General features: G+C 43.3%; 1 protein-coding gene across 1 annotated transcript in view; it reads right to left on the bottom strand.

Annotated features, from left to right (window-relative positions):
* Positions 1–11: 11 nt before the first annotated feature.
* Positions 12–23,569, bottom strand: part of LOC129849595 (lysophospholipid acyltransferase 2-like) — a 24,069-nt gene continuing 511 nt past the window's right edge. The window contains exons 1-4 of the mRNA XM_055916403.1: positions 23,218–23,569; positions 9,085–9,180; positions 4,527–4,582; positions 12–365 (exon numbers count right to left, since the gene is read on the bottom strand). The exon at positions 23,218–23,569 is cut by the window's right edge and continues 511 nt beyond it. Of these exons, the coding sequence (XP_055772378.1) occupies positions 145–365; positions 4,527–4,582; positions 9,085–9,180; positions 23,218–23,333 (489 nt within the window). The 5' untranslated portion in view covers positions 23,334–23,569 and the 3' untranslated portion in view covers positions 12–144. The remainder of the gene's footprint in view (positions 366–4,526; positions 4,583–9,084; positions 9,181–23,217) is intronic.

The raw sequence follows: 23,569 nt of genomic DNA, 5'->3' as shown, positions 1-23,569 counted from the left end.
TGTGATATGAGTACTGGCTAGTGGCTACCAAAAGCTTTCCCAGTGACCGTATCTGTTTTAATGTTATAATCTGGTGTATATATTTTGTTTCGATGTATTTACAAGGGGACCAAAAAGGAAATACATTTGTGTCACTCTGTGATTTTAAATGCATTGTGTCCACGTGTGGTTGTATTGTGCTTTAAAATTGTCAAATCGAATAAAATAAACATCCCCCAGTAAGCATTTTAATAACGAGCTCATAGCTTTGAGTACGGCAGTAGAACTGTCTAGTCCAGCTGGGAGAGTAAAACATACCTGGATCACATACCTTACAGCTAGGCATCTCTGACTGGGGGTCAGCTGTTCCTCCTTCCTCGCCAAGCCTATGGGAACACAGAGTGTGGTCACATGAGGGCACCAAACCTTTGACAACTCCTAATACAGTAAGTAAGAAGTGTATGCATTTCAATTTGCCGAAAAAAATATTCACTCCTCAGGTGTTGATTGCAATACAAGAGTAAAAAGTTAAAAAAAATATATATATATATATACCGTACCAGTCAAAAGTTTAGACACACCTACTCATTCCAGGGTTTGTCTTTATTTGTACTATGTTCTACATTGACCAGAAGTAGTGCACTGCATAGGAAATAGAGTGCCATTTGGGAGGAATCCAGTCTTCTCTCTTTTCAAAAAAATAGAACCTTTATTTAACTTGGCAAGTCAGTTAAGAACAAATTCTTATTTACAATGACGACCTACCGAGGAACAATGGGTTAACTGCCTTGTTCAGGGACAGAACGACAGATTTTTACCTTGTCAGCAAGGGGATTCGATCCAGCAACCTTGCGATTACTGGCCCAACGCTCTAACCACTAGGCTACCTGCCACCCCTACTATATCCTGGGTCGCTTTGGTCCTGAATGCTGATAGCTGTGGTATATCAGACCGTATACTAGGGTATGACGGAATATTTATTTGTACTGCTCTATTTGCATTGGTAACCAGTTTATAATAGCAGTAAGGTACCTCAGGGGTTTGTGATATGGCCAATATTCCATGGCGCTGTGCATAAGAACTGCCCTTAGCCCTGGTATATTGGCCATATACCACACCCCCTTGGGCCTTATTGCTTAAATATACCACATCCCATCGGGCGATATTGCTTAAAAGTAAGTCAGTATCTGGTGTGGCCACCAGCTGCATTAAGTACTGCAGTGCGTCTCCTCCTCATGGACTGCACCAGATTTTCCAGTTCTTGCTGTGAGATGTTACCCCACACTTCCACCAACACACCTGCAAGTTCCCGGACATTTTTTTGGGGAAATGGCCCTAGCCCTCACCCTCCGATCCAACAGGTCCCAGAAGTGCTCAATGGGATTGAGATCCGAGCTCTTCGCTGGCCATGCCAGAACACTGCCTCTGTGTAACTCTCATTCCTTCGACGATAAACGCGAATCCGACCATCACCCCTGGTGAGACAAAACCACGACTCGTGAGTGAAGAGCACTTTTTGCGAGTCCTGTCTGGTCCAGCGACAGTGGGTTTGTGCCCATAGGCGACGTTGTTGCCGGTGATGTCTGGTGAGGACCTGCCTTACAACAGGCCTACAAGCCCTCAGTCCAGCCTCTCTCAGCCTATTGCGGACAGTCTGAGCACTGATGGAGGGATTGTGCGTTCCTGGTGTAACTCAGCCAGTTGTCGTTGCCATCCTGTACCTGTCCCGCAGGTGTGATGTTCGGATGTACCGATCCTGTGCAGGTGTTGTTACGTGGTCTGCCACTGTGAGGACGATCAGCTGTCCGCCCTGTCTCCCTGTAGCGCTGTCTTGGGCGTCTCACAGTACGGACATTACAATTTATTGCCCTGGCCACATCTGCAGTCCTCATGCCTCCTTGCAGCATGCCTAAGGCACGTTCACGCAGATGAGCAGGGACCCGGGCATCTTTCTTTTGTTTTTTTCAGAGTCAGTAGAAAGGCCTCTGTAGTGTCCTAAGTTTTCATAACTGTGACCTTAATTGCCTACCGTCTGTAAGCTGTTAGTGTCTTATCGACCGTTCCACAGGTGCATGTTCATTAATTGTTTAAGGATCATTGAACAAGCACGGAAAACAGGGTTTAAACCCTTTACAATGAAGATCTGTGAAGTTATTTGGATTTTTACAAATTATCTTTGAAAGACAGGGTCCTGCTGAGTTTAACCCAAAAAATTGAATAAAACCATACATCTCTGTGTAAATTGATGTGGTAATAGGGTTCTGCTAAAATTCTGCTAACTTTCCCAAAATTTCCCGCTTTTCCAGAAATCCTGAAGGTAGATTCATGGAATTACACTGGAATAAGCAGGAAACCCGGGAATCTTCCAACCAGGATTGGGGAAAGATACCGTAATTGTGCAACCCTATGTGGTAATACAGTTGATTGATCTCCATCTTGCTAGCTACTATTTAGTATTTGATTCAGGCGGATACAGTAGTGATCTAGACAGTGACATAGTTCCTCTATGCCCAAGAGTCCATCATTGAAACCAGACCCGAGTCAGTGTTGCCGAGGGTCAGGTTTTCAAGACCAAGACTAAGGGGCAGAGGACTAGATGGTCACACTGCCGTTCAGCTCATAACCAGATTAAACCGCTATTCCACCCAATACTCCGAACACACATTGACCGTAAACCATGCCTAACACAGCTGGGGGGAAAAACCACACACGCAAATGTAAAGCCTTAAAAAGGGATACTTCGGCCCTTTATCTACTTCCCCCATATTCAGATGAACTCGTGGATATCATTTGTATGTGTCTGTGTCCAGTATGACGGAAGTTAGAGGTAGTTCTGTGAGCCAATGCTAACTAGCGTTAGCGCAATGACTGGAAGTCTATGGGTATCTACTAGACGGGCGACGACTGTTCTTAGGCACGATGCGCAAGCAGAGTGCCTGTATACAGCCTTTAGCCGTGGTATATTGGCCATATACCACAAAGCCCCCGAGGCGCCTTATTGCCATTATAAACTGGCTAGTTGGTATATGCCTCAATCACAAATGAATGGGAAAACTGGGCAACGTCTAATTTGACCATTTTAGATGGTGCCCATCTTTTCATTTAACTTGAGTGCCAAATTGTTGATGTTCCCTACCTTTCCCATTCACTTGGGTGCACACTCTGCACCTAAGCGATTACACTCTGCATCATGTAATACTTCGTGTTTTGTATTTTTAAGATGACATATTGCATGGGACAATATACACACGTTTTTGAAAAATAAACTGTTGAGTAAATGTATTTATTGGCGACTTTTCATTTTATGGAATGAATGTAAAGTTATTCGTTGATGTAAAAATCAACATTTGATGATAAGGCGGCGTCATTAGATTTGGGCTGGGGTCGCCAGAAATGATGGTGGAGAAAAAGTTGTCCCCCGGAATTTCTGGTGAAAAACATGGGGTCCCTGATGGAAAAGTTGAAATACCACTGCATTACATGCTTCCCTCGACGGAAAAAGAACATGCAGTGTTCACTGTGACATCACATAGGGATTATGGACTTAAATGTTCATTACTTATGAGGAGAATCAGTACACTGCAACTAAAACACTGGATGCACACACACACACACACACACACACACACACACACACACACACACACACCACCTGAATCCATTTGACTGAAGTGGAGGAGCTGGTCAGCCTCAACTCCCCTAAGCCTCTCTTACACTCGTCCATTCTAATCCTGTCCTCCCGACACCCATCTCTCCGTCCTTAATTAGCTGCTGTGGCCGTTTGGCTACTTCAGACTTCTAACGCTGGCGCTCTACTTCACAGGACTTCAAAAGAGTACAGCCATGTAATCCTCATTCACACACACTTCTCTCTATGCATACAGTATCTGACATCATGGATGATTTGGTGTAGGGGAGAGGAAAAGGCATACAGAGGAACTTGGAGAGGGAGGGAGGGAGAACGTGTAACGTTCCTCGTTACATAAGCTTGTTTACATTGCCACCCCTGCTCACTCGACTGAGTCCACTCTACAAAATTCCTCACAATACAAGCACTAATGTGTCAATTACTGCATTATGAAATCTGTTCCCAAAGAGAGGTTTTAAAAATGTAAACCAATTTTTAAAAAAATGGTATATAATGTTACATTTCAATTAAAAGTACTAAATTGAGAAACTGGATGTAAAGGGAACAATTTGTCTGCAAGGTGACGCGGAGACAGACACACACACGGAAACTCGCCTTCGAAAAGGCCTTGCAGATGAAACCAAAACAATAAACCGGAATGTTCATATCCCCTCTGACTTGTTTCTACTCAAAAAGGTGACTGCGGATTGTATTCGCTATGCATAGCTTTAGCTGTCTGGCAGAAAGGAAACAGAGCAGTGCAGTCTGTAAAAACCACTGTGTTATCTCTCCATCTGCTGCTGCTTTCAACTCCCACGTGACTGCCGTGACAGCCTTTATCGATGACAAATGACGTGTTCCTTCACCATGACTCACTTCCTTAGTCAACTCATATTACACACACACACACACGTCTCACCGTCGTGTATCTCAAACGCCAAGCTGGTGATCTTCTGAGTGATGACCATCATTGGCCTATAGGAGAAACACAGGAGAGGAGTAATCGAATCACGTCAACTTCTGCTCACCTTCACGGGAACGAGCTTCTCGTTACATATTACATACAAAACAACATCCCATCTCCATCAGGCATACATTATTCATTTACCGGTGCATTGGGAGCACTGCTGCAGCTAACATGCATTAGCAGACCGTCACTCTGTATAATGCAACTGACTGACTTCACGCTGCTTTTAAGTATGCGTCTGCTTTTGTATATGCCCTAAAGACAACATGGCGCAGTGTCAAGTATGTAATGCTATGTGACAGAGAAGAACTGTGGGGTGAAAGACTATCCTGATTAAAATGTTAAGATTCATTAGTTGTAGGTTGCACAGAAAATCAGTCGTTCAGAATGATATAACACCTCAAAAAGCTTGTGTCAGGTTATAACTGGTAGCAGATTAATATGTTGTTTGGAATAGATTGGGCCCTAATCGTCAGACCCAGAGAGAAAGTACAAGTATTCAATTAGGTTTGACTTGATTTCAAAAAACTATTATGCTAGAGTTATTGCTTAGGGTTGCAAAGGGTCTGAAACTTTCCGGTAAATTTCCGGAATTTTCCCAGAAATTTTCAGTGGGAAGTTAAGCACAGAAATTTGAAAAATGTTGCTTAAATTCATCAAAACAGTTAGCTTATAACGGTGAACCTTTTTTTTGTGGGATACAGATAAGGCAATTCTAGGTCTTGTGGCATATTTTGGTTAAACTTTCCCCAATTCAATGGAATTGCAACCCTCTGCATGCACAGTGCACTCTTCCATCACATGTACAGCTGATTCTCAAGATCTTGCACGAATGAGATGCTATTGAGCCCACACTACTACACTGTCTGAGCCAAGGACTGCATGCTTTCTGGTAAGTTTTGATTACAATACTGGGTGGGGTGAACATATTTTATATGGCATACATGATTTTTTGTTAACTAGTAAATACTAGCCTACAGAAAAGTGTGTTTAAATAATTTCTAACTTGTTCATTTCTGGTAGTTCGTTTTTGCTACCATGCGGGCTTGAGCCTGCTAACTGAGTGTTAATTCAACTGTTTCCATACATGTTTCATTTAAAAACATTCATCTTACAAAGCAGTTCATTAATCTAACTGCTGAACTATTTATCTGTACATGGAATTGTATTTGTTTTGTTACTCTTTTTCTAATCTTTAAAGGAAAATGCCACAGGCACTATCTGATGTGTGGAGACATTTCACTGCAACTAATGTAGAAGGAAAAGCTATGTACATTTGCAAATATTGTGCCAAATCATATGTGAAGAATGCAACAAAGATGCAGAATCATCTGGCCAAGTGCATAAAGTTCCCTCAGCGCTCACAACAAGCAACCTCTGAAAAAAGTCCCTCTTCTTATATTTGAGGTGAAAATGATGAATCAGACACCTTATCGATAGCAACAGCTCATGGTCCTCCTGGAATCAGGTTTTTTTTTACTCAATGGAGGAACGTAGTCAAGAGAAATGCTGATGAATGTCTTGCTCGAGCTGTGTATGCAACTGGTTCACCTCTGATGCTCACAGGCAATGTGTATTGGAAGAGATTTCTGAATGTTCTTCACCCAGCATACACCACTCCAACCAGACATGCTTTATCTACTAATTTTCTGGATGCAGAGTTCAACAGAGTTCAAATGAAGGTCAAGCAAATCATAGAGAAAGCAGACTGTATTGCAATCATCTCTGATGGGTGGTCGAATGTTCATGGGCAAGGAATAATTAACTACATCATCTCCACCCCTCAACCAGTATTTAACAAGAGCACAGACACAAGAGACAACAGACACACCGGTCTCTACATTGCAGATGAGCTGAAGGCAGTCATCAATGACCTTTGACCACAGAAGGTATTTGCACTGGTGACAGACAATGCTGTGAACGTGAAAGCTGCTTGGTCTCAAGTGGAGGAGTTCTACCCTAACATCACACCCATTGGCTGTGCTGCTCATGCATTGAATCTGCTCCTCAAGGACATCGTGGCACTGAAAACAATGGATACACTCTACAAGAGAGCCAAGGAAATGGTTAGGTATGTGAAGGGTCATCAAGTTATAGCAGCAATCTACCTCACCAAGCAAAGTGAGAAGAAAAAGAGCACAACATTGAATCTGCCCAGCAACACTCGTTGGGGGTGGTGTTGTAATCATGTTTGAAAGTCTCCTGGAGCGGAAGGAGTCTCTCCAAGAAATGGCCATATCACAGTCTGCCGATATGGACAGCCCCATCAAGAGGATCCTCCTGGATGATGTATTTTGGGAGAAAGTGGTAAGCAGCCTGAAACATACAGCAGTAGCCATTGCACAGATTGAGGGAGACAATGCCATCCTGTCTGATGTTCAGACTCTGCTTGCAGATGTAAGAGAAGAAATCCATACTGCCCTGCCCACTTCACTGTTGCTACAAGCAGAGGAAACTGCAGTTCTGAAATACATCAAAAAGCGTGAAGACTTCTGCCTGAAGCCCAAATACGCCACAACATACATGTTGGACCCCAAGTATGCAGGCAAGAGCATCCTGTCTGGTGCAGAGATCAACAAGGCCTATGGTGTCATCACTACCGTGTCTCGCCACCTTGGCCTGGAAGAGGGGTTCTTGGCAGTCTGGCGAAGTACACTTCCAAGCAAGGGCTTTGGGATGGAGAGGCAATATGGCAGTCGTGCCAACATATCTCATCAGCCACCTGGTGGAAGGGACTTTGTGTATCTGAGGTTCTTTCCCCTGTTGCCTCCATCATCCTCCAAATCCCACCAACATCAGCCGCCTCAGAGCGCAACTGGTCCTTGTTTGGGAACACACACATCCGGGCAAATTTGAGGCTTTTTGAACCTGACAACGAGCCACCCTCAACTAGGTTGTAAAGTGACAGAGAAGGTGAGGCCTCAGTCTGATGTTCAAGAAGTGGACATTGATAAAGTCCAGGGAGAAGACATGGAAGCCTGACAGGAAGACAACCAAAGCTTTAGTTTCTTGACTATCATTTTACAGATCATTGGGGATCATTCAATATTCCCTTTTGTTATTCAGTGAAATCATCCCATGTGAAGAGTCAACTAAATTAAAATTCAATTCGTAACTAAATTGTTTGGGTTTTTTTCTATTGGAAGGATTTAATCATTTGCAATTATGTCTACTTATGATAAGGTAAAAGGTTTCTGTCTTCATATGATATGGTAAATATATCCAATGCAAAAAAACATCTAAATTTAAATGGTATTAATATTAATTTGCATATATTTCTGTAAACTCCCGTTAATTCCCACGGAAAGTTTCCATCTCTGATTATTCCCCAAAATGTGCAACCATAGTTATGCTAACCTGTTTGCAATCCCGCTAGCTTACTGGCTAGTTAAAGAGGTTAGCTGGCTACTGCCATCAATGTTTTGTTATTATTAGATTTAGCCTGTTCCAACATTTGCAGAATGCATACTGCATTTGAATATAGTGTGGGAAAAGGGACACCGGACACAATGTCGGCACGGTAGACACATTTAAATGCAGTGGTGTAAAGTACTTAAGTAGTTTTGGGGGGCATCTGTACTTTACTATATATATTTTTTGCCAACTTACATTTGCCACTAAATTCCTAAATTAAATCATGTACTTTTTACTCCATACATTTGTCCTGACACCCAAAAGTACTTGTTACATTTTGACAGGAAAATGGTCCAATTCACACACTTATCAAGAGAACATCCCTGGTCATCCCTACTGCCTCTGATCTGGTGGACTCACTAAACACAAATGCTTTGTTTGTAAATTATATCTTAAGTATATTAACCAAATACTTTTAGACTTTTACTAAAGTAGTATTTTACTGGGTGACTTTCACTTGAGTCATTTTCTATTAAGGTATCTTTACTTTTACTCAAGTATTACAATTGAGTACTTTTTCCACCACTGTTTACATGTAGGTGTAGATGCATGACATATTTGGAATTCCATGATCAGAATACAAAAGCTTCATGAAATGGCAAGTCTAGACACAGCCTTAGTCATTTACAAGCTTTTAGTCACTGGCATTTCATGAAAAAAAGATGAGTACGGGGGGAAAAAATGAGAGAAGGAATGGAGAGGAAGAAGCAAGAAATGAAAAGAGGGAGGTCTGTGATGCAGTGGGTCTCCTACTGGGGTTGCTTAGCAACTGGCCACCCCCGCCCTAGCACGTGTGTGTGTGGCTGTCTGGTTCACCAGACACTCCGGAGGAGATGGAACAGCATACCCCTGGGGAACCGATAATACTGCGATACAACCATTCACTGACACTCCCCATTTCACTAGATTCAACATCCTGTTATTACACAACATTTAAGTGTATAAAGTTGTTGGCGTTTGGGATTCTCGCCGCTGGATATGTGGTACTAGTGATGTTTGACTCCCATGGTCATTCAACTCCTGTTTTTAAGGACTGTCTGCTGGTTTTCCATGCCAATGAATGTCATTGATTGTCAACACAACACCTAGTACTTACCCGGTGAAGTCTGCAGAGTACATGCCATAGTCGAAGACATAGACCCGGGTTATCTGACAGAAGCTGAGGTAACCCAGAGCAACTATGAAGCATAACCTGCAAAGAGAGGAGAGACAATGTCAGTCAAAGGTCAGACACTTTCTAATGTCTATACTAGCATACTTCGCAGAATGCACCCCCCTATATATTGTTTCATACTAGGTAGTGTGCTAGTGTGGGTATAGGAAGAGAGTCAGGGAGTCACTGGTCATGTTATCATATGTATGCAAGTATACAGTACATTCAGAAAGTATTCAGACCATGTTTTTTCCCCCCAGTCAATCAATCTACCACACAATGACAAAAGCAAAAACAAGTTATTAGACAAAAATAAAATACAAAAAATGTGAACCTTCTCCCCAGTCTGAGGTCCTGAGCGCTCTGGAGCAGGTTTACATAAAGGATCTCTGTACTTTGCTCTGCTCATCTTTCCCTCAATCCTGACTAGTCACCCAGTCCCTGCTGCTGAAAAACATCCCCACAGCATGAGGCTGCCACCACCACCATGCTTCACCGTAGGGATGGTGCGAGGTTTCCTCCAGACGTGACGCTTGGCATTCAGGCCAAAGAGTTCAATCTTGGTTTCATCAAACCAGAGAATCTTGTTTCTCATGGTCAGAGAGTCCTTTAGGTGCATTTTGGCAAACTCTAAGTGGGCTGCCATGTGCCTTTTACTGAGGAGTGGCTTCCGTCTGGCCACTCCTCAGTAAAGGCCTGATTGGTGGAATGCTGCAGAGATGGTTGTCCTGGAAGTTTCTCCCATCTTCACAGAGGAGCTCTGTCAGAGTGACCATTGGGTTCTTGGTCACCTCCCTGACCAAGGCCTTTCTCCACTGAATGCACAGTTTGGCAGGGTGGCCTTGAATGCTGCAGAATTGTTCTGGTACCCTTCCCCAAATCTGTGCCTCGACGCAATCCTGTCTCGGAGCTCTACGGACAATTCCTTCCACCTCATGGCTCGGTTTTTGTTCAGACATCAATCCAATCAATTGAATTTACCACAGGTGGATTTCAATCAAGTTGTAGAAACATCAAGGATGATAAATGGAAACAGGATGCATCTGAGCACAATTTCAAGTCTCATAGCAAAAGGGTCTGAAAACCTGTAAATAAGGTCATTTTTAATTTTTTATAAATTTGCAAAATAATTTTTTCAATATATTTTTCGCTTTGTCATGATGGGTTATTTTGTTTAGATTAATGAGGGGGGAAATAATTTTATCCAATTAAAATAAGGCTGTAAAAGTCAAAAGGTCTGAATACTTTCCGAATGCATAGCGGAAGGACTTCATGGTTCAGAACACATTCAACAGGTGACCGTTTCCTACGATGCATTCATCTCCATGACATCAATGAGAGATCAGTACTAAAGGTTTGTCAAATCAATACAATAGAATGACACTACATCCTACAGGACATGAATACTATAAATTTACTCTTGACAATACACTCTGTTCCTCCTCAGCTTCAAACCGCTTTATTCACCTCTCAAAGAGCCCTTGCTATTGTCAAAGCAGGGACAGTGGGCTTGGCTGCATATCTGTGTGGAAACCCAGCTCCTGCCGTCCTGTCAGTGTTGTTAGGAGACAACACCAGATTTCATTGGTAAGGGGGAGAGAGAGAGAGCACTGAGGGCTACTGGTACAAAGCTGACACTGATTCAGCTAGCTGGAGCATCCATCTGGTTCTCCACAATGGAAGGTATTGTGGACAGCAGAGGTGCCATTAGAAAAATCAACTAGTCTTTGTTGGGGATGAGGAAGAATGCTGGCGGTGTGCATCTTAGATTCAGTAAGACGGTCGTCCATGGTTACAAGGCCAAGGTGCTTTGGAATAGGAGTAAGCCTAAGTGTTAATTTGAACACGCTGTCACCTCATCAGGGTACACTTGTTGTTTTTCTCAGAACAGTAGGTGGTTGATATAAGTATGATTGCTATACATTTACAGTATATACACTGCTCAAAAAAATAAAGGGAACACTTAAACAACACAATGTAACTCCAAGTCAATCATACTTCTGTGAAATCAAACTGTCCACTTAGGAAGCAACACTGATTGACAATAAATTTCACATGCTGTTGTGCAAATGGAATAGACAACAGGTGGAAATTATAGGCAATTAGCAAGACACCCCCAATAAAGGAGTGGTTCTGCAGGTGGTGACCACAGACCACTTCTCAGTTCCTATGCTTCCTGGCTGATGTTTTGGTCACTTTTGAATGCTGGCGGTGCTCTCACTCTAGTGGTAGCATGAGACGGAGTCTACAACCCACACAAGTGGCTCAGGTAGTGCAGCTCATCCAGGATGGCACATCAATGCGAGCTGTGGCAAGAAGGTTTGCTGTGTCTGTCAGCGTAGTGTCCAGAGCATGGAGGCGCTACCAGGAGACAGGCCAGTACATCAGGAGACGTGGAGGAGGCCGTAGGAGGGCAACAACCCAGCAGCAGCACCGCTACCTCCGCCTTTGTGCAAGAAGGAGCAGGAGGAGCACTGCCAGAGCCCTGCAAAATGACCTCCAGCAGGCCACAAATGTGCATGTGTCTGCTCAAATGGTCAGAAACAGACTCCATGAGGGTGGTAGGAGGGCCCGACGTCCACAGGTGGGGGTTGTGCTTACAACCCAGGTCTGGGAGGAGATCCCTCAGGAGACCATCCACCACCTCATCAGGAGCATGCCCAGGCGTTGTAGGGAGGTCATACAGGCACGTGGCGCCCACGCACACTACTGAGCCTCATTTTGACTTGTTTTAAGGACATTACATCAAAGTTGGATCAGCCTGTAGTGTGGTTTTCCACTTTAATTTTGAGTGTGACTCCAAATCCAGACCTCCATGGGTTGATAAATTTGATTTCCATTGATAATTTGTGTGATTTTGTTGTCAGCACATTCAACTATGTAAAGAAAAAAGTATTTAATAAGAATAGTTCATTCATTCAGATCTAGGATGTGTTATTTTAGTGTTCCCTTTATTTTTTTGAGCAGTGTATATATCATTCAGACTTGTAAAACCCAAGTTTCTTGACTGTGATCTAATTCTTCAACCATTTTCTTCAGAGAAGGAAACCGGGCTGCCAATGTCCTTGACATTCTTCTTCAGAGCAGTGAATCAGAACTGAGCTAAAATCATTAGACCTGTATATCGACTATCTAGGCCAAGTCAAATGCAGTGCAATGCAAATGCAATGCAGTGCTTAAGAAGAAATCAATCTATTAGAGGCATTTTCTATTCATCGCAATGCAATATTTCACATCAACCACATGAAACAATGAGTTGAAGCAGTTACCAACATTTGCTGAGAAAAAGCAACAGATGCCATTGTTCAGCTACTTACTTATCCCTTGGCCTGTCTCCCAGAGGAGAGTGCTGGCTGGATCACAGAAAGGATCTACAAACAGCATTCTCCTAGTGGGCCTGGTATGTGTGTGTGAGTGTATGCACGTGTCTGCCCCAAAAGGTCAGCAATATATTGGGATTCTAAGTAAGGCCAAGTTATTGGCAGGGGCGCAACATTCACAGGGGACATGATCCCTCCGAAATTCAAAAATAGCATATTTGTCCCCCCCCGTTATCTTTGCACTGTGATACAAACAGCGACTCAGGTGTGCTTTAGGACCATGCAGACTCCTCAGAGTGGTCAGGTAGGCTGTTTTCTGCAAGGACACTACAGAGCATGCTAACAGGCTGTGTGAAAGCAAAGCTTCTGAAAGGCTGGTGTATAGGACCAGCACGGGAGAGCTAGAAGCAGCTGCTGTATGTATTGTGCTTTCTCTCCGTGTTGTAAAAGCAAGCAGAGCCGAAACTGGCTACTCTTTAGTTGACTGATATAGATGGCAAGGTAACTGCTGTATGTATTCCCAGTGTTGAGCTACTAGTAATTGACGTTACATTAGTGAATGTTTCATCCCCTCGACTGAAGTGAATGAACTAGTAGCAGCTAGTAGCTACCACAGCCAGTTCAGCTCTAGCTAGCCTCTAACTATATGTCAGGTAGCAGTATCTAACAGCTGTTGTGTGTGTATGGAATTGTTTTGTAGCCTTTGTTCTGTCCCATTTGAAGAGAAGTTATTTGATGATGTACCATTAGCTAGAGCTAGCCAATAGTTGGCTAACGTTAGCTAGCTCACTAACTTTTGTGATTATTTTTGCTCAATCACACTCGTGACCTGAATCAAACGATGAAACCAGCTGCCAAACGATTGAAAACTGATATTCTGGACTTTTTTTGTGCAATGTTAGTTTTTATTAGTCAGTATAATAAAGTAACGTTACTGATCTGTCCGTTTACCTAGCTAATTCCCTACTTTTCACACTGACACGGTATAAACAGCTCTACAGGCTTCACTGTCATGGTGCAGTCAGTACACAACATTATGCTCATCATGTCTTCAATTATTGAACCGTTATATTATCCATGAATAGAATCAATGTATAAATGTACACCAAGGGCATTCTTTGTCATGCCCCATCTGAGCAGGATCAGATGGTGACAAGGGTCTCATCAGGGTCAGGCAACCAGGGAAGACCAGTATGACAGAACAGAGGGGAACTTTTTCAGATGCAACACTTTATTCTCTCTGTGCAGCAAACACTGGACAAGCAAGAAGCTTCACAGATCGAAACTATTTTAAGGCAGTCAAGCAAACCTCTAAAAGTTGATTTCCAAACTGTATCAAGGGTTGATAGGCTTTTCCCGATGACACACAACATGTAAAACAAAAATGTGAGGAAGACTTGGGAGACGCTATTGATGATGAATGGATACAGATGTGTTAGAATGACAAGTAATATTCATATAATCTCAGATATAAATTAGTGCAGTATAAGACCATCCATTGAATGTACTATATGCCAGGGAAACTGAATATCATGCACTCAAATGTTATTATTCTGCTGGAGGTGTAAAACACAAAAAAGGGGACATATTTGCATACGTTATGGTCTTGTGAAGGCTGTCTGAATTCTGGCAAAGAACATGTTGTTTTATCTCAGCATGTCTACAGATTCTCCCTTCTCCCTGTTTTTGTTTGCTTAGAAATGTGAAGAAGAAACTGCGTAACCTAGCATTTAGAGCTGTACAGAACTATTAGGCATATGATATGAAGGGTTCTGTGTGTTAATGTGTAGGTGTGTGTGTGTGTGTGTTTCCCTTCAAACACAAAAAAAAAGATGGTAAGGATGTTGTGTTGGGGAGAGAGCCGAGTTATTCACCAGACTTGTGGGGGTTCGGCGTGGAAGCAGCTCGGGCTGGCTGGGCGGTCTGGCTGAAATCTGTTGTAGAGGATGTCTTAATAAAGAATCAAAAGTGACGTCTTTGCAATTTATTTTTTAAGAGTTGTTCATTTGTTAGGCTATTGGTTACAGGTGCAACACAATATTGATTATTGAATTGGCATTGATCTAGTTCAATCTTCTCAAATCACATATTTAATCATCTCTCACCTAGCTTGATGACTGTGGGCATGTTTGCTTACTTTTTGCTGTTCTAAATAGAGACGGCTACAAGGGACATGTCATATTAGATGTGTAGAAATTGAGGAAATGTGCTTTAGATGCCCGAAAAAAAATGGGAGGACCCCCAGACCCCCCCCCCCCCCCCCCCCCCACCACATCTCCCCCCCAACTTCTAAAACCAAAGTTGCGCCCCTGGTTATTGGTATTAAAGTGGGGGAGGGGGCACTTGAGAGGGGAAAATGGGCAACTCAGTGCAGTGTGCCGACGCTTGACATGGTGACCTTGAGGCTTCACACCATTAAACATGCTTTACTGTCCATCAAACCATCCAACCTTTTCTGTTGACAAAACTATACATCCTTTTTGTCAAATTCTATTTGCAGTAGTCCTACTTGTATAATAAATGGGATGTTATATTATGCTAACAGGAAATGATCAACATGTAGCAGTATATGGAGCAATGTATTTATAGTAGAGGGATTCTATCTTCCTGGTGTAATTTGTGTTTGTGTAATTTCACCAGTTGCCTGCAGGCCCCGACAAAGCCTGGGCCTAAAGTAGACTGCCTCCCAGTGCTTAATTTGTAAATCGAGAGCTGCCGGAACAAAAAGTTACTTTGAGAGGGAGGAGACTTGGGGGAATCTGAGGCACCGGAACGCATTAATACACACACAGTATCAGTCAGAAGTTTGGACACACCTACTCATTCTATGGTTTTTCTATATTTTCTACATTGTAGAATAACAGTGAAGACATCAAAACTATAAAATAACACATGTAGTAACCAAGTGTTCAATCAAAATGTATTTTATATTCTTCAAAGTAGCCATCCTTTGCCTTGATGACAGCTTTGCACACTTGGCATTCTCTCAACAAGCTTCATGAGGTAGTCACCTGGAATGCATTTCAATTCACAGGTGTGCCTTGTTAAAAGTTAAATAGTGTAATTTATTTCCTTAATGCGTTTGAGCCAACCAGTTGTGTTGTGACAAGGTCGGGTTGGTATACAGAAGATAGCCCTATTTGGTAAAAAACCAAGTCCATATTATGGCAAGAACAGCTCAAATCAGTAGAGAAACCACAGCCCATCACTAGTTTAAGACATGAAGGTCAGTCAATCCGGAAAATTTCAAGAACTTTGAACGAGGATAAGTTCATTGAGTTACCAGCCTCAGAAATTGCAGCCCAAATAAATGCTTCAGAGTTCAAGTAACAGACACATCAACTGTTCAGAGGAGACTGAATGAATCAGGTAATCATGGTCGAATTGCTGCAAAGAAACCACTTCTAAAAGGACACCAATAAGAAGAAGACTTGCTTCGGCCAAGAAACACGAGTAATGGACATTAGACCGGTGGAAATCTGTCCTTTGGTCCGAGTCCAAATTTTAGATTTTTGGATCCAACTGCTGTGTCTTTGTTAGACGCAAAATAGGTGAACGGATGATCTCCACATGTGTGGTTCAGACCATGAAGCATGGAGGAGGAGGTGGTGTGATGGTGCTTTGCTGGTGACACTGTCTGATTTATTTAGAATTCAAGGCACACTTAACTAGCATGGCTACCACAGCATTCTGCAGTGATAAGCCATCCCATCTGGTTTGCGCTTAGAAGGACTATCATTTGTTTTTCAAAAGGACAATTAGCCAACACACATCCAGGCTGTGTAAGGGCTATTTGACCAAGAAGGAGAATGATGGAGTGCTGCATCAGATGACCTGGCCTCCACAATTATCTGACCTAAACCCAGATGGGATGGTTTACACAAATCCCCCAACCTCAACACAGATGAGATGGTTAGCGATGAGTTGGACCGCAGAGTGAAGGAAAAGCAGCCAACAAGTGCTCAGCATATGTGGGTACTTCTTCAAGACTGATGGAGAGAATGCCAAGAGTGTGCAAAGCTGTCATCAAGGCAAAGGGTGGCTACTGTGAAGAATATAACATTGATTTTTTTTACACTTATTTTGGTTACTACATTATTCCATATGCGTTATTTCATAGTTTTGATGTCTTCACTATTATACTACAATGTAGAAAATAGTAAAAATAAAGAAACTCTTGATTGAGTAGGTGTGTCTAACTATTAACTCTTGTACACACACACACATACTTGTATAGTACCAGTCAAAAGTTTGACACACCTACTCATTCAAGTTCCTTTATTTTTACTATTTTCAGGTGGAATAACACACCCCTAATCACACGTAAACACAGTTCAATTTCATAGCAGCCACATTGTATTCCTTCTCGCATCTATGCTCTCACCGTCACTTGTGGACTTCAATGCACAACACATCAGCTGTATGTGACCAGGTGAACAAACCTTTCTTAGCCAACCTGCTACACAGCCTACATTGTTGTCACCATAATAGCTAAAGTAGCATCATAGTCAGCATAGCTAATAGAACTAACGCGTTAGTAAACCCGCTACAATCATGCAGCAACGTTAGCGTACAGTCAGTAAGCAGTTACACCGGCTTGCCCCAGTGGCAATAAATTAGTAATACCAAAAGCTTACCTTGATTTGGAAGAGTTTCAGTGTTGTGTTGGAAAGTCATAGCCAGCTAACGTAAACTCACCCCATTCCGTACAAATGTGCGCAACCGCGACATTCAAACGAGGCTGCAAAGAAAACTAATGGAACTGTAGCGACTGTGTTGACTTCAAAATCTGGGGTGTGAACTAGGTTTCTATTCAAGCGTTGATCGACATGGTAATGGCTCTATAGTATTGGAGAAAAGTTGAAAAAACTGACCCTCCGTTACGTCGTGACGTGTCATGCCGTAACGTACAGCACGCATAAAGCTACTATTTCTGTCTTACAATCTCTCTACACCAGGTGTAGCACTTCTCTCATCGTTTAAAAACAAGAAACGGACAGTGACGGGGGTAAGGGGCGGGATACCTAGTCATATTTTGCGTCGTCACTGCAAGCGATAACGGCTCTCAAAAAAACTTTACTTCTGAAGATCACTTTAGCACCGTCCTAAAAACCCGATTCAAATTCGACACAAACCTTCAAATAGGTATGTAATCACACGTTATATAAACTCTTTATAGTGTTTATTTACATTTTAGAGGCGATAAGGTGATAAGTTGGACAGCAATTTTACCACACAACAGCTCTCCATCTCACTATCACGCATTAGTTTCGCTTCCCCACCCGCCATTTTTAAAAAGACCCGACGGGGCTCATTGCCTTCTTGAATCATGCAGAAACGGGCAGCGTTTAGGTCATGTCATTGATTCTGTTGGGAAGGGGAGAAAGTGTGCTTTACAATGGTATTGACATTACAGTTGATCTGGAAGTATTACGTTTTTGGGGCGCTAAAATAAGGTCAATTGTACGGACCAAGGCGATGTACCAAAGTGAGTGAGTTTACGTTAGCTAACATAGCATCCCTCGGTTTGAGCAGAGTGTTTCAGTAAGCTAAACTAGCTAGCGGCACTTGCTAAGTAAGTGAAACTGAAAAAAATGACTCTTGCTTCTCCATTTTGGAAGAAATGTATTTGTTCAAAACGGTTCAACTTTTGTCTCTCTCTCTCTTCGAGTCAACTACTCAAAACATTTTATGCACTGCAGTGCTAGCTAGCTGTAGCTTATGTTTTCAGTACTAGATTAATTCTCTGATCCTTTGATTGGGTGGACAACATGTCACTTCATTCTGCAAGAGCTCTGATAGGCTGCTTGTTGACGTCCTCCGGAAGTTGTCAAAATGGCTGTGTAGGTCTATGGAAGCGGGTGAGAACCATGATGAGCCTCCTAGGTTTTGAACTGAAGTCAATGTACCCAGAGGAGGACGGAAGCTAGCTGTCCATGGTGCTACCATGGTGCTACGCTACAGAGTGCCGTTGAGGCTACTGTAGACCTTCTTTGCAAAATAGTGTGTTTGAATCAATTATTTGGTGACGTGATTATATTTAGTATAGTTTTATCTAAGAAGGATAACTTTTAATATGTTTTACCATTTACATTTTTAGGAAATTCACTGAGGAGGATGGTCCTCCACTTCCTACTCTGAGGAGCCTCCACTGCTCCAGAGTCCAACGGAAGTGAGTTTTACACCACTCCAGACGACACTTGGCATTGCGTATGGTGATCTTAGGCTTGCATGCGACTGCTCTGCAATAGAAACCCGGCCCTGAGAGAGAGAAACAAATCAATGCTGAATCAATGGGCTCGCTTCCTTCCAACAGCGCCAAGATGAGCATTTGTAAAGACCATTGGACTTATTTAGCATGCTGTTGCCTGGGGGGGGGGGGGGGGGGTGTAAAACTGCAAAGATCAACTGTGTCAAAAGGCCCCAAAAACAATCAAGGTGTCCCACCTTCACAGAGGTCAACATATGTATTGAGACTACTGGACTGCACTTTGAGAGTTTTCCCATCCGATGTGCATTTATCAAGAGTCAACTGTATGCATTTCAAATCAACTGCATACGAAAACCCCACCTATCTGCAATGACCATTTCACTCCCGTTACCACTGTGTGTGTTTCTCTACTGAATAACAATTGCAGTTGTTTCTGAATGACCAACAAGCCGAGTCATAGTAGAGTTGCCATGCGACGTGTCTGACCCGCAGAACCAGCCAACTATCCACTCTGTCACGGGGCAGACATATCTCGGAGGTGACGCGGTGTCATTAGTGCCATTTCAACTGCTGCTCGTATTTCTAGACAATGAGCTGGCAGCGAGCCCCGGCCCAAAGCACTTGGCATTCCAGAGCAGTGAGGCACCATGCCTGGACCTCCGCCGCCTCCTTGGCCTCCCACTGCCCCAACACACGATTAATCACGCCCCATAAACCCTCCAATTACCCTAATATAATAGGACAGAAAGCAGGGAAATTTGCTGCAAAGGCCCAGAGTGCATAATAAAGCCATGTGTGGGAGAAAGAAAAGAAAGTGTATGTTTTGATGTTGCCTGCCAGGTTGTACAATTCCTTTCACAGGCCGTGCAAAAGGAAAGGTGGTCCGGGCTTCTGTAGCAACACGGCATGAATAACAGATCAGCCTTTCATGTGAGCACGCACTTTCTTTCGCTGCCACTGTCTATCGCCTTCGCTCACTTTGTCACCTCTCCCTCTCGAACACTCGCTATTGTCAGGTGCTCCATTTCAACATCTCTGTTCTCTGGTGCTTCTAAGATGAGTCGTTTCTATTGGTGTTCTGAGCAAAACCGACGTATGTATGACTCAGCCAGTATTATCTGCAAAACAGTTCTAGGAATTCATGAAATATATGTAATTCCTGACCTAAAAAAAACACTAACTACATTCATACAAACGGTATCCCCTTCTACAAGTCCGTGTGTTATAACTGATCGATTGCCAACTGCACCAGTCCAGTACATCGCAGGTGTTTTATGCGTAGACACAGTCTTCTCATCCAGCAGGTGGTGCTGTGTTTGCACAAGAGGCACAGAGAGCTGAGGACAACCTTGCTAGAACGTTCCCCGACCTTTCTCAGGGCATGTTCGACAGGGGAGAGAACAGACAAGTTGAACACTACCCCAAAGAAAACAATGCTGCTGCCACGACAACTTTATGCACGTAGCGTACCACTTTTTGTGCGAAAAACCGCTTAAAATACCCAGGTGTCCCGAGTCCTCCCGGCTGCTTTCATCAAGTCACCAAAACAACAGTCAGTGACACCATGACAGTTATATTAGTGGGAAAACATATGGCCACCATTATACAATAATATAGTATAAAATAGTTTTATTTTTCACAGAGGCGCTAGACTAATCCATTAGCAAGGCGGTTAACAGGTTAACTGCAATCAGAGGATTGTTACCTACACTGTAGATGGATGTTTGTTCCATTTATTTGCTCTTGTGGGACTTGCGAGTGTTCCTAGCACCAGCCTCCGCTGTGTTCAATGCTTTCCGGGAAATTCCATTACAGTCTGCCTGGTGAGGTGTCTGGACAAAGGCAGAGGGATGAGATGGAGGAGGAGAAAGGGATGATACTAAAATCCCAAAAATGTCTTTGGGCACATGCCGATATTGTAAATAATGTTGTGTATTTCTTGCTCTACATACTGTAGTAGAAAAACTGTACCCTTGATTTCTACCTCTGCAATTTCAGTAACACCCCCCCGTCTTTGTCTACATCCAATTTTCACCCTCTCTTTTTGTCAACGAGACTTTGTTACCACTCCTCAAAAACCCTAAATGACCTGTCATGGTAATGACAGGTTAGGTCACATCAAAAAAGGTCGAAGATCCGATCTGGGGGATTCCAAAAGAGAGAGATCAACAGCATCTGCAAGCTCAGCACCCCCGCTTTCCTGAAAAACACCGGGGTTACGCACAACCTTGAGGACCAACAAAATCGGATCGGGAACTGGTCATCGCGCCCCGTTCTCTGACTTGACCGTGGAACGCTCCAAGAAGGTTGAGTAAGGCCCACCCAGAGGCTGAACTCTAAACCAGGCCCTGCTGTGAGATGTGGTCCTGTGTCAGCTCGGCTTGGAAGACGGCCACATTCCTCTGCATCCTAGAACCTCAAGAGGAAGCAAACATGTCCATGGAAACGACTCCATTGCTGTTCAATTGAATTTCTGGCTTGGTTTTGAAATGTCACCTCCGAATGTGATTACGGAGTGCATTTACCGTCAGGGTCCTCCTCCATTGTACTGTTACTGGTTGTTGTGATGGATACTGAGCGGGGGTATTTGTCGAGCTTCCACTTCATAGAGGGCTTTCATTCCATTTCACACCTGACCTCACAGCCCTGTCCCTCAGTAAAAATAACCACAGAAGGTAGCTGGGGGGAGCGATAACTGCATTCCTCAGAGTGTTCGGGGGGAAGGGGTGGAAATGGGGGGGGGGGGGGGGTCATGGACACAGATGGGCGCCGCCTGAGGGGTATTTCCATCACCATCAGGAATTCAGACTCGTCAGCACCAACCGAACGCTTTATCTCCGGAACTTACACTCGAAACATCTCATCACAGTGATCACAGGAAGCCCAGTCTCGTCCTTCATGTATATAAGCAGTGCTTCAATTTGTACATTGGGAGGTGCCGGAAGAAACAAAAGCGAGCGTAAGAGCGGGATGACCTGGGGGGCTATGAGGTACCAGAACACATAAGTAAAAATCACCTTCATAATGCAGAATTGCATATTATCACATTTGCGTTGTGGCAAAGAGCAGTAAAATGTTTTTTTTTTGTTGCCTCGAATCCGAAAAATAAGTCGCATTTCATGCAATTCTATGTCATTTTACAGATTTGGAGAGTTTAGCAGAATCTTTCAACACAACATCAATGACAGGCTACTTTGACACTGACAAATTCAGAATGACATCAGTAAAAACAACCTGCTCTTTTTTCCACTGACTCGCCCAACGATGCGCAGCGGTTTTGGTCAAAAGCGTCTCTCTTGTTTTACTTTGTAAAACAACGTCACTCGATAGGCCTATTTGGAAGGTGATTCAATATTTTTGGTAGATTACAGTTCTCTTTTTAGCAGGAGCCATTTGCTTTCCAACCTTTGTTTTTCCTGCAGATTGGATTTGAAATATTGTGAAAGGCCCGTTTCGGCTGAATGCTGTTTACTGACAGACTTGCCACATGTTCCCGACTGTAGGCTATGCCTTGTGATTTTGACACACACACAATCCAGAGCTAGGCAATTAAAAAAATAAGCTGTTGATCCTCTGTGGCTAAATTTATAGACCTACTCATGGTGTAGTAAATGATTTCATTTCTTGCTGAACAGGGCAGTAATTTTATAACTTTGGCAAATGTATATTTCAATTTATCAGGGGTACCCCCCCCCCCCACCATGATAACAATAATTATTTTTATTATTAGGGGGGCTGCAGCACCTTCAGGCTCAGCACCCTTCCTGCGTCTATGATTCTATAAAGAAATACATTACGAAGCGCAGCACTTGGAGAGACGAGTTGCAGGGTCACGTCTATCAGAGCAGAGAGAGATCATAAAGGTCATCTGATACTAGTTCCCGCTGTGTGAGAGATACGGGTGCGTTTCTCTCGCTCACCATAGCAACAACCACGCGTCAGTCTCAAACACAGGCTACAATATTACGCAAACCATAAGCCCGGGCCGCCCCAAACCTAGTGGAGAATAACAGGCGTGGGGTGAAAATCTGTTTTCACATGACGTGTTTTTTTTAGGGGGCAGGGGAATTAAAGAGAATTAACTCTCATCGTTTTGATTAGAATTGTTGCATGGCAAACAGTGGAAATAGTTCATGTTATGAGAGGTACCGGATCCTGGTAAATAGGTTCCATAACAAAACAGTCCAAAACAGAGGTGCCTGATCCTGTTCCAGCAGCCCTTCAGTAAAGATGAATTGAAACGGCTGGGCACACGGTCAATGCCTTTCTGTTGCTGGATAAAACATGCTGGAAAACCACTCTAAATAATGCATTTCTATTCAATTCACCAGCCCTGTGAAAAGACGGACTTACGCCGGTATAAAAACATGTTAGCGATTTGTTCTCTGGAAGCGACGCTCTATTGAAAAGCCACAACGTCACACGAGTTGGCATCACGTGTTCACCCGGAGACTTTTGATTTGGCCATTCTTGGTCTTGCTGCTACAGTGTTACCTGCCAGGAGAATGAGCCGTTTCTTTCAGAGGAAATAAAAGCATTACTCACTTGTGCATGTGCTCCAGCCCTGCAAACATCATGATACTGTAGGTCAGGCCACTCTGGACCAGGAAATGTAAGGCGTACCTGTGGGGGGAAACCGACAAGGAGTCAGAACTTGACATCCACTACATGGATCACCACTGTGCCCTCGGATCTCTCTCCTACCTGTCCGCTCTGTCACTCTCCTTCCTTTTTTTTAATACTCTTCCCCCTCTCCCTCTTTCATCCAGTACTGAGGAAAACAAAAATCCTGAAGGCAAATAAATCTCTAGTGACATGGAAAGGGAAAGAACTAAAGTGTTGTCCTGCAGCCAGGCACAGCAGAACTCTGGGACAGTTTCTCATCAGGACTAGTGCC

This window comes from Salvelinus fontinalis, unplaced genomic scaffold (assembly GCF_029448725.1).
Source record: "Salvelinus fontinalis isolate EN_2023a unplaced genomic scaffold, ASM2944872v1 scaffold_1550, whole genome shotgun sequence".
In the NCBI taxonomy this organism is placed as follows: Eukaryota; Metazoa; Chordata; class Actinopteri; order Salmoniformes; family Salmonidae; genus Salvelinus; species Salvelinus fontinalis.
This window is presented reverse-complemented; position numbering and strand designations above follow the sequence as displayed.